Below are 12,040 nucleotides of genomic sequence, written 5' to 3'. Positions count from 1 at the left end.
GGGGTAAGGCATACAAATCCCAGAATCAGACCAAAATAAGTCAGGAAAAATACTTTCCGTTGGGAAGTGTCCTACACTCAGACCATCAAATGAATGGAATTATACTACATTCAGAACTATAGTGGCCACCTTTGTATTGTTACTTTTATGTCTGAGTGATCAAAGGACATTTATATGGGAGAGATAATGACTCAGAGTGCATTTTTGGGATTAGGTTACTTACTGCCTCCCTCTAAATTAGTTGTACAGTCTCTTTAAAAAAATTATGTCTTACCAAACATTGTTTCTGATGGGATACATCTACTTGTGGATTCCTCACCTTTTGAATACTCCCAATGCGCCAGCATTCAATGGAAATTGTTTCTTTCTAGCTCTCCACAATGACCAGGATGCCACAATGGCATGGCTCCACACATGACTCCGTCTGACGTCATCGGAGCCATAAGAAGTCCTCGCCGGCATGCTGACGTCCGTTTCCTTTTTTCCACACCTTCAATGTTAATGGATTTTCTACCTCTCCTAGTTTGTTACCCTGTTTTGAGGTAGCTTCTTTGTTGACTTTTTCGTTGTGTTACAGTTTCACCGCCAAAGAAGTCTGGTTTTAAGCCGTGTAGAGAGTGTGGAGGCCATATGGCAGTCACTGACCCACACGAAGATTTCCTTTGGTGTCTCAGTTCCCGACCACGACATTGGGGGATGTTCTTCGTGCCAGAGAATAATCCCGAAGGCTTTGAAGGAAAGAGAAGCTAAACTGTTCCTGTCAAAAGCTAAAAAAGAGAAGAGTGGTCATAGAAAATCTAGAGGAGTCGTCGTCACGCTGATCATCAAGTCTCAAGAAGCAGCATTGTTATGGCTCACGGCTTCGTTCCTCTCAAGATGATAGTCCAAGATCTTTGTCTCCTGCTTCTAAGTTTCGGTGCCGGTCGACTTGTGATGTTAGTCCTACCTTATCTCCTCCTCAGCTGAAGTCGCCTGATATATTGCCGGTGCCGTTTTTGGTGGAAACTTCGGCGTCGCCGACTAGTCCTGCACGATTCTCTCCTGTTACTCCAATGGATCAGGAGATCGAAAATCGGGAGTCAAGTCAAGCTCCGCCTCAGCAGGAGTATCCGGGTTTTCCAACTTCAGGGACGGACCCGTGTGTCTTTTAAATGCTATGTTTAGCATTTTGAATAGAGCTATGGTCCTTGCTGGTGTGCCTATGGGCCCCACAGGTCTTTTGGCCTTTAATCTTGGAGGACTCCCGGCGCCAAGTAAACAGGCTCTTTTCTTGCCTTTCATGCTAATGGCTCCAACGCCATCAGAGATGACTGCGCCATCGGCACCGATACCAACGTTGGATAAATCTCGTCTGGCATGGAGTCACACCACTCAGGGTGACAACCCTGCACCAGCTCCGGCTCCGGCTCCATCGGTGCCGCAAAAGGCATCTTTGACGTCGGCACATGCTTTATCAACACAGACACTGGAATCTAGACTGAGCTCTAGAAGAGAAGCCTTGAGGCTTTTAGAAGAGTAGCAATATTATGAGGAGCAACTAGAACTTGAGGAAGGAGAAATTCCTTTACCTTCTCAAGGTTTTGAAAGTATTGAGGAGGCTAGTGGATTGGATACCTCTTTGGAGTGGGAGTTGTTATTGCCTGGGATAGTCCTCCTCCAGAAGTTGCTGGTTACCATGGGGTGATAAGGAAGGCAGCTGAATTTTTGAAACTGCTGTTACCCACTTCGAAGTTAAAAATGAACATTCTGTCTGCCTTTGCTTCCTTTTTAATGATGCTTTGACTGAGATAGTCCTGGACCTGTGCGCAAACCTGTCATTACACCATTTGTGTCCAAGGTGATTGCCAGAAGATATAGAGCTGCGCCAGATGACCCGCAATTTCTTACTCCGCATCCTTCACCTGAGAGTCTGGTGGTCCAGGCTTCTTGCTCTTCAAAAGCAGCTGCTGGTTCCTTCCCTACAACTCCGGCGGATAGGGAATCAAAACGCATGGAACAATCTGTAAAGAAGATCTCCTCTTGTAGTATGGCATTAGAGTCAGTTAATGCTACATGTGTATTGGCCAGGTACATCCATGTGCTAATGGATTCGGCGAGAGAAGTTGCTTCCAAACTGCTGCAGGATTTGCAGGAACATTTTCACGAATTGTTGCAGGATAGTCAAGCAGCGGTTAGGCAGGTTATTCAGTCTGGCCTACATACAGCCGACTCTGTTGCCAGAACCATGGGAACATCAGTGGCCAGTAGGAGGCATGCATGGCTTGGAGGATCAGGGTTTCCCCGGATGTACAATCCACCTTGATGGACCTCCTTTTTGATGGGTCCAAATTGTTTGGTGAGAAAGCTGATTATGCACTTGAAAGGTTCAATTACAGCAAAGCCACTGCTAAGTCTTTAGGTCTTCAGTCACTCTCCTCGACCTATAGATCTTTCTGTAGGTTTGGGCGGTTTGACCATTGCTCCTCCTTTCATGGGAGGCAGCAGTTCCAAAGGCAACCTGACAACCCCCTCTACAGGTCCTACAGAAGTTATGGAACACTTCCAACACGTGATGCCACTCGGCAGCCTTGCTCCTCTTCCTCTTCATCCTCCGCAGGGAATCTGTCAGGGAAGCAGCCCTAGTTCTCACCCCTTTCAGCAGCATGTGTTGCCCATAGGGTGAAGGTTAATTCATTTTTTTCCAAGAGTGGGAGTTGATAACATCTGACTCGTGGGTGCTGAGCATTGTAGGAAAAAGATATGCCCTTCCCTTTCAGGAGTTTCTCCCGCCTTCCATCCCCAACAAACTTTTTGCTCAGAAGAGCACCTACTGTTAATTCAAAAGGAAGTACAAAATCTGCTGTTAAATTGTGCAGTGGAGTTGGTTCCGGAGCAGGAAAGGGGTCAAGGATAATATTCAAGATATTTCCTGATTCCCAAGAAAGATGGTCGTTTGATGCCCATTCTGGACCTCAGGATTTTGAATTGGTTCCTCAAACAGGAAAAAATTCAAAATGCTGACCCTGGCACAGGTGCTTCTTGCGCTGGACAAGGAAGACTGGATGGTTTCCATCGACTGGCAGGATACGTATTTTCACATCCCCATTCTAAAGTCGCACAGGAAGTCTCTCCGTTTCATGGTGGGGTCGTAGCACAACCAGTCTGCGGTCCTTCCTTTTGGTCTTACTTCCGCACCTTGAGTCTTCACAAAGGTGAAGCGCATCTCCGAAGGAAGGGAATTTCGGTATTCCCTTACCTGGACGATTGGCTGATCAAAGCCAAGTCCCCAGAGTTGGTGTTGCACCATCTGCAGATGACAGCCCAGTTGTTGTTCAACCTGGGCTTTTCATTGAACGTGCCCAAATCTCACCTGGAGCCCTCTCAGCGCTTTCTGATTATAGGGGCAGTACTGGACACAACATTGAATCATCCTTTCCCCCTCCTAAGAGAATTTGGGACATGCAGGCTATGATTCCAATGTTTCAGGAGGTAGCTGTGTTTCCGGTCCTAAAGGTCCTAAGCTTGCTCGGTCTGTTAGCTTCCTATATTCTGCTGGTCACTCTTGCACTTTGGCACATGAGGGCTCTCCAGTGGTGCCTCCTCAAGCAGTGGTTTCAACACAAAGGAGATGTCAAGGAGTCAATAACAGTCTCCAGTGACACTGCAGCGGATCTTCGATGGTGAAGTGTGGACGGCAATCTATCTCAAGGGAGGCCATTTTGTCTTCCACCATTGGTGACCACAGTCAAAACAGAGGGTGGGGAGAACATCTGGGGGGATCTGGAGATCAAAGGTCTTTGGTCTTCAGTAGAACAGATGTTTCACATCAATCTGTTGGAATTACTGGCGATATGTCAGGCTCTCAAGGCCTTCCTCCCATCTATTCGTGGTTAGTCTGTACAAGTCTTGGCAGACAACACTACTGCGATGTGGTAATCAGCAAACTGGGAGGAGTAGGGTCATACCGTCTCTGCAGAGAGGCTCTGTGGCTCTGGTCTTGGGCTCAGGACCATCGGATTTGCATAGTAGCAAACCATTTGGCTGGCATTCTCAGTGTACGTGCGGCAGTCTCAGCCGGCACTTACCAGCTGACCATGCGTGGCAGCTCCATCCGGCGCAGGTTCTTCACGTCTTCCAGTTGCAGGGGACCCCGCAGATAGACCTATTTGCCACTGGCAAGAACGCGCATTGCCCGTCATTCTGCAGCCTCCAGTATCCGATGCACGGAGCATTGGGGGACATGTTTCAGCTGTGTTGGAGCAGCCGGCTACTTTGTGTTTCCTCCCATACCCTTGATTCCTCAGGTTCTGGGAAAGATTCACCAAGACCGGGCACGAGTCATACTAATAGCCCCGGATTGGCCAAGAAAGGTGTGATACACAGACCTTCTTCAACTCTCACTGTGCCCTCCACGCTGTCTCCCTCTCAGGGAACATCTCCTCTCGCAGTTGCAGGGGCAGGTTCTACACCCCCAATTCCAGAGCCTGCACCTACATGCCTGGAGATTGAACTAGGCAACCTGAATTCTTTTTCTCTCCCCCCTGAAGTGGTGGATGTTACTTTATCGGCCAGGTGACACTCCACCAAGACTGTCTATGCTGGCAGATGGGCAAACAATTTTGAATGGTGTGAGGAGAGGCACATTGATCCTTTAAAAGCCAATATGTCTAATGTTTTGCAATTTGCTCTTTCCTTAGAGCAACAAGGTTGCGCAGTCGTGACAGTGAAGGGTTACCTATCTGTGCTGTTGGCTTTTGTTTGTTTGCCTGATCAACCCTCTTTAAGTTCCCTATAGTATTAAGGTTTCTTAAGGGTTTAAATAATGGGTTTCCTCCCAGTCTATTTATAATGCCTCAGTGGGGCTTACATTTTGTCTTAACATATTTGATGGGTTCGCCGTTTGAACCATTACATAGTTGCCCTTTGACGTTCCTTACGTTTAACACTGTTTTCCTTATAGTGATCACGTCGTCTAGGTATGTTAGTGAGCTGCAAGCTCTTAGTGTGAAACCACCTTTTATTACCTTCCATGCTAATAAGGTGGCTTTCCTACCTAAGGTAGTGACACCATTTCCATTTAGGACAATTTATCACCCGTCTGTCCTTTTACCCTCCTCCCTACCTTTTGAAGGAGGAAGGAAAGGCTCCATCATCTGGATCCAAATAGAGCACTGAGTTTCTATGTGGACAGGACAAAAGATTTCGGGATGGGTGATCAGCTATTCATTGGCTGCCTGGGCAAGATGAAGAGCAAAGCCATCCACAACAGAACACTGTCAAGGTGGGTCATTCTTTGCATAAAAATATGTTATTAACTAGCAAATAAAGATCTTCCTGAGGGCATTAGAGCTCATTCGACCAGAGCTAAGTCTGCCACTTCTACTTTGGCTAGAGGTGTACCTGTTGTTGACATTTGCAAGGCAAAAACTTGGGCTTCCCTCCTCACTTGCACGAAGCATTACTGCTTTAGACTCAGAAGTGAGGAGGGACGGTCATTTTGCCCAGTGCTGCAGGATTTCTTGGTATACCCAGACAGGCACCCACCTCTGAGTGCGGTACTGCTTTGGGATTCTATTTAAAAGGTGAGGAATCCACAGGTAGATATATCCATCAGAAGAACAAGTTACTTACCTTCGGTAACGCTTTTTCTGGTGGATACAGTTTCTACCTGTGGATTCCTCACGGTCCCACCCTCTTCCCTGTTGCCTGTCTGGTTATTATATATATATATATATATATATATATATATATATATATATATATATATATATATATATATATATATATGTGTGTGTATATATATATATATATATATATATATATATGTGTATATGTATGTGTATGTATATATATATTAATAATATAGATAGATACTCTTGTATTGGGTTTGCACATGTTGTGCTTGTGGTGTTGGTATTCACCCGTTCGCCTAGAAGGCATGGTAAAAAAAAAAAGTGGGTTAAACTGACGTCATAACGCCTGCAAGGACTTCTTATGGCTCCGATGATGTCAAACAGTCACGTGGGGAGCCCTGCCATTGTGACATCAGCATCGACGTGGAGAGCTAGAAAGTAAAGATTTCTGTCAAATGCTGACGCATTGGAATTATTAAAAAGGTGAGGAATCTACAGGTAGATACTGTATCCAACAGAAAAAGCGTTACCGAAGGTAAGCAACTTGTTCTTTTGAGTGTTATTAGTGTGTCATACTCTATCTCAATTGCAGACACTTTGTTGCCTCCTGGAATAAGCCTTGCCTGCTCGCTATCGCTATCATTGGTGTGGCCAATGTACAACAAGAACTAATCAATTGGAATGAGATAGTAACTGCCCAGTAATCACCTCTTTGTGACGTTATTTCCTTATCTTCAACCATGGAGAGCTTGCAAAAAAACTATGTTACAAAGTGAAAAAAAACACCTTGACAGGATCCCCAAGAGGATGGGCATTTCTCTGATGTAGGGATACACATCCACCCCGCCTATCCACTAGATGTGGACCAGTGGGCAGTCTACAGTGAGGGCACTGGTAGACTTGAGCAATTATCCTGGCTTCACCCCCTTACCAGAATATGCTGTTAATAGACACTGTATTGATAAATATGGGGCTTGTATCCACGATGGTGGCAATTTCCTGTGAAGGGCAGTACCACAACCTCACCATAAGAATTTCCCCAGTGTCAGTCTGGCGTTCTCAGGAATTATGATGCTGAGGAAACCAGGATGGTTACTTTTTGAACATATTCTCTGATCCTGTTTTTTGAAACACTCCAAAGTACTTACGATCAGTCTAAAATGTGTTAATAAATGGGAGATGACAAAACGGAACAGAAACCAACTTCAGATTGGATATTACTCTATGGAGACTGCAACAGAGTTTTACCCACTAAAATCTTGTATAATGGGAATGTTACACACCTTGAAGCAAGCAGTCCTATATGGGAGACATTTTCTCCTACCTACCAAATTGTTTGGTCTTGGATAAATCATGTTCTCCCTAAACTGTTGACCTGGTTATACCAGTTTGTGACAACTTTGAAAGAGGCTCATTAAAGGTGAGCACCAAGAACATGTCCCCCAGGAGAAGCCTCAGTGCAGTTTTTCCTACAGTCGTTCAACCTTAGAGTACCAAGAGGAAAATGGTTGACAGTTCACTGCTGCCTGGACCGCCACTGGCCCTAGTTAAGGAAACTCCATAACACACTATTTAGCTAAAGTTCTATATTCGTTCTTACATTATGACTAAAAAAAAGTTGCGCAGAATTGTCAAACTTCAAGCAGTAAAAGTGGTCAGATTCATTAATCGTTTGAAGAAGGGGATTCAGGTTATTTTTGTTGTGAGTACAGAGCCAACCGGCCATTAACTAAACTGTGTTACTGTAAAGGTTTTAGGGCTGCCTCTTCCTGGTTTAGTGCTCCTCCCAAGCTGCTTTAAGACACTTGATAATATGCGTCCACGTTCCTCCTTATTAGCACTTCAAAGGTAAATATGCTCCTAAAGCTTTTAAGAAAAGGGGAGATTCTGTGCTGCAGCTCCTCCCTGTACATATGTGCTGCCCCCTCACAAGCATCTCTGTGCAGCTCTTGTCTATATTATGCAAGGCTGCTCAAGGAACACCCAGTCATGGCCACTCAAGCATCAAACCTGCCCCCTTTGTCTCACATCCTACTGACTAACACAAGCCCTCAGGCCTGCACTGTCCGTCATGATGACAAAAAACCATGAACATGCGTCCCGCACGAACTGGTTGCAAAACACAGTACAGACCTTCCAAGAATCGGACAACCCTGAGGAAAAATGATACGTTTGGCCACAATTTTCATAACAGAACAGACTTGAAAGTGTATTATCCACAGAGCACAGCAGGGAGGGACACAGGTTGTCCTGAGCACCACAGCTTGACGGCAGTCGTATTCATTGAACTGTTCTCCTCTTTGAGAAATACAGACGTTGAAGTACAATGCCCAGATAGCAGTAGAGGTATGAAATGGTGCGAAAAGCAACACCCCCACAGAGGGGGCCAGTCACAAGTTCAGTATTAATGTTAGAATGGTAACTCCACATCCAGAATTACAGGTACTGAGCAGTATTGTCCTGCCAATAATGTGTAATTCCTATTTAATCAACCAATAATGGGGGATAACATGCAGGAAGTTTCTTTACTACATGTGACTCCTCATGTTTGGCCATTAGACAGCCATTTACGGGAATATCAATACCACCTACTTTTGGTAGATTATCGGGTGCAGTAAAGGAAATGCTTAATCCCATTTTGGCTGGATATGCGAATTTACAGCTGGGACAGGATTACTGTTTCACTTTGACTGGGCCCCTGGTGTGAATGTTATTGCCCTCACAGCAGTGTAGGTTTTCTTGTAGGTTATCTGCAGAGGTTATCTACATTTGGTTGCTTCATTGCACAGTTTGCATGCATTTGGTGTCCGCCTAAGGGATTTGGCCCTGGTTGACAGGTCTCATGGATGAAAGTTGTCTGGTTAATGTCACCACCTGCTTCCTTTCATGTGTTTAATTTTGAACATCCTATTATCACCATACAATGTATACCTTTGTTTCAGTCTAATATTTGCTCAAGTGTCCTACTGAGCGCATACATGGAAACAGTCATTAAATGAAGGAAACATTCTTTAATCTTCCAGGGCAGACCTCCTTCTTCAGGTTACCTCTCCTTGATCTACCTTATCAAAACATATGTAAGGTGATTGCCTATCAGTGATCGGCCTTGGCAGACATCTCGCTGGAGGTCACCCCCTAATAGGTCCTTCTCAGCTGACATCTCTGCAGGGTTTAGCTCTCAGATAGCCCTGAGGTAGCCCTAGATCCTTCTCAGCCGACATCTCTGCAGAGGTTAGCCCTCAGATAGCCCCATGGTTAGCCACAGGCAAATATATTTCCTAGGAGCATCCTCACTGAGGCTTCATAGCAGATCCTCTCCAGTCAGTATCCCTCCCTGATCACTCAGTAGACCTTTTTTTAAGTTACCTTCTTTAATTCTCCTTGGCAAAGATCAGTCCTGTAGATACCTCTGCATTGAACCTTCACAGAAGGCATCTCTCCAGCGATTGTATATCCTTTATCCTTCACAGTAGTCACCTACCTGGAGGTTACGCTCATTGATGCGCTATGTTAAAGATCTCTCTGTAAGTTATTCTCATTGATCCTCCTTGGAAGACATCTCTCTGGAAGTAACCCACATTGGTCTACCACATTAAATATCTCTGTAGAGGTCACCCTCCTTGTCGGACACCTCTCCTACATTTATACCCTGTTGATCGTCCATGTCACTGATTCCTCAGGGAAGCCTACTTTACATGCAGTTCAAGGAAGTCTGGAAGCTCTCGACTGCATGGAGTTGGTTGATAAGATTTCTAGCTAGCCCCACTAAGTTGTTTTATTCTTTCTTTAATAGTTGTCATTAACCGTTCTTCTCTTTTCTCCCGTTGCAATGGCAGGAAATGATGAAGGAGGACACAACATGTACTCCAGTTGCCATGGAAAGTGAGGACGTGTTGTTCCTTCTATACACATCGGGGAGCACTGGAAAGCCAAAGGGTCTGGTGCACACTCAGGCCGGGTACCTGCTGCACACAGCGCTGACCCATAAGGTAAGGCATATAGGCCATGGCACTGCTATTTGCGTCAATAGAGGGCATCCCATGGCACCCACATAAGGTGCCCTCATATCAACATACACATACACACCAGAAACTCCACACCTTTATGTCCACTAAAGAAGTCCTGATCTCACCACTAGCACCTACATGAAGTACACCATATCTTCACACCGACACATTGCACTCAATATATCCACATTCACACATCACCTCTCCATACCCATATGTCAATATTTCCACAAGGACAAAGGAGTCCCAATATGACAATATGCACCCCCACCAAAGCATACCACCAGAAGCCCTTCTACGACTACTTGCACCCACAAAGTTCCCACATGTACAACCACATGTGTCCACATTGGGTACCACCATGCAGTAGCTTTCACACATGAAGATCATCCAATCTTACCAAATACATGGGCACAGAGCACCCACATTCCTCCACAGGAGGCACCACATACCTCTATTCCGACATAGGTTACAGATATCAATGTAGGCCACTTCCCTTATCATGATGCACCCAAAAAAAACCTCCATCTGCACAGGACCCGAAATTGCACTGCACAAACATGCCATTCACTCACATACCTTCATGCATACACTGGAGACTCACCCATAAAACTGACTGCACCAATAGAGTGCACCTATTCAAAATACACACGCCCCCAGTGAGAAGTGCCAAAGAATGAGCTATACCTACGCCGGCAATCCTTTTACATTTCAACCCATGCAGAGCGCTCACACCACTTAATTTTCATAGGATGCATATTTCCTAAAAGCCATACGTTGCATCACTATAACTCTGCACTCACATGGAGCACATCTTACTCTGATGCATTCGCACACCGCATTGCATCTCTTTCTCTCTCTCTCTCTTCTCAAACACACACACAATCATGATATACATTCCTCATACATACTCACAGAAACACTGTGTACCCTCATCTCTAACATACTTCCCTTCCTGGACTCAAGCATTCCTCCACATCCACTTGGGGTTTACTACAAGTACAAACACTGTGTACCCCATCTCTGCTATACACACCAGTGCACCAACTGTTGCTTCCTGATTCACATACGCTCTCACAAGCCACATCACTGCATGCACTCTTGCAGCTCACTCCGTGCCACATACTGCAGCTGCGCAGAGCACCGACAAATCTATACGCCAGGCTCTGCCAACAAGTAGATACAGTACTTTTAAATAGCTCTTGTCTAAGCGGTCCAGCCTAATAAACCAGAAGGTTTTGTTTGGATTAAATAATATATGTATAGTATAATTGAATAAAGTGTTTTTGAGATGATAAATGTGTGTATTTTCAAAACTTACAAGCTGTTAGGTGAAAAAAGTTGAATTTACAAAATATATATAAAGCCGATATTGATTGGTAAATCATGTGGCGTTCGGGAGACTTCTTACTTATATTATTACCGTGGTGCCAAGGACACTGCGGCTACTGCTGTTATCTGTTACCCATGACAAGGCATTCCAAATTGGCAAAGTTATTTTTTTACATTACTGCTGTCAACTCTGCCTCATTCACGGACTGCTGCTAAACCTGTATATGGTGGTCACTAATGTAATCTTGTCTGATGTGGTCATAAAATTGGTAGATTGTAATAATTTTCATTGATGCTATACGTCTACAACATATACAACCCTCATACAAAAACATGCACCTATACACAGCAACCCCTATTGCCATGTGTGCCCATACATGACATTCACAAAATTCACCCCTGCACAGGGTTTCCTAAACTCTTCTAAAGCACGCACACGGTGCACCATATTTCCCATGCACGCAAGCTCACACACACAGTGTGCTGCCTCCCTCACACACGGCCACACAGGGCTACCTTGTGCACACCACCTCTCCTATGCATGTGCATTAACACACATTCCCACACACATACACGCACAATGCCAGTGCCCTCAGATAGGACCATCATTTTTACTAAATGAGGAGACCCAAAGTGTGGAAGAAAAATTGGGCCTAGGGGTAGACCCTCACATATCGAGCCCGGTGCACAGGATCAGACAGGGGAGGGGGAAAGATGTGGAAAATGCCAATGAACAAATAGTAGCTATGCACTGGTTGACTACCACCAGGCACCCTGTGATAGTGGAGGTGCAGCCGGCTACTGAGAAATCAGCACTGGGTGGGGCCCCAGAAGTTAGGAGAAAAAGGAAGAAGAACATGGGTATAAATAATAAAATGAGCACAACGAAATCTACCAAACACCTAGACTTTAACTCAGCTTTGATTTCCGCAGACCTTCCTATTGACTCTACTTATTGAATTCACCCCTCTCTTGTAAGAAATAGCTCATTACTGTTCGAGCCTTCGTTTCAAAACTTGCTGGACAAAGTGTTGAATTTAATTCAAAATGTCATGCAGAGTGTTCAAAAGAAGTTAATCACATTAGAGG

General features: G+C 45.0%; 1 protein-coding gene across 1 annotated transcript in view; it reads left to right on the top strand.

Annotated features, from left to right (window-relative positions):
* The window catches only part of LOC138260219 (acetyl-coenzyme A synthetase 2-like, mitochondrial), a 164,244-nt gene that overhangs the window by 68,707 nt on the left and 83,497 nt on the right, over positions 1-12,040 (top strand). The window contains exon 5 of the mRNA XM_069208500.1: positions 9,449-9,601. Within this exon, the coding sequence (XP_069064601.1) occupies positions 9,449-9,601 (153 nt within the window). The remainder of the gene's footprint in view (positions 1-9,448; positions 9,602-12,040) is intronic.

This window comes from Pleurodeles waltl, chromosome 9 (genome assembly GCF_031143425.1).
Source record: "Pleurodeles waltl isolate 20211129_DDA chromosome 9, aPleWal1.hap1.20221129, whole genome shotgun sequence".
Taxonomy (NCBI): Eukaryota; Metazoa; Chordata; class Amphibia; order Caudata; family Salamandridae; genus Pleurodeles; species Pleurodeles waltl.
The sequence above is the reverse complement of the archived record's forward strand: the minus strand, read 5'-3'. Positions and strand labels throughout refer to the sequence as shown.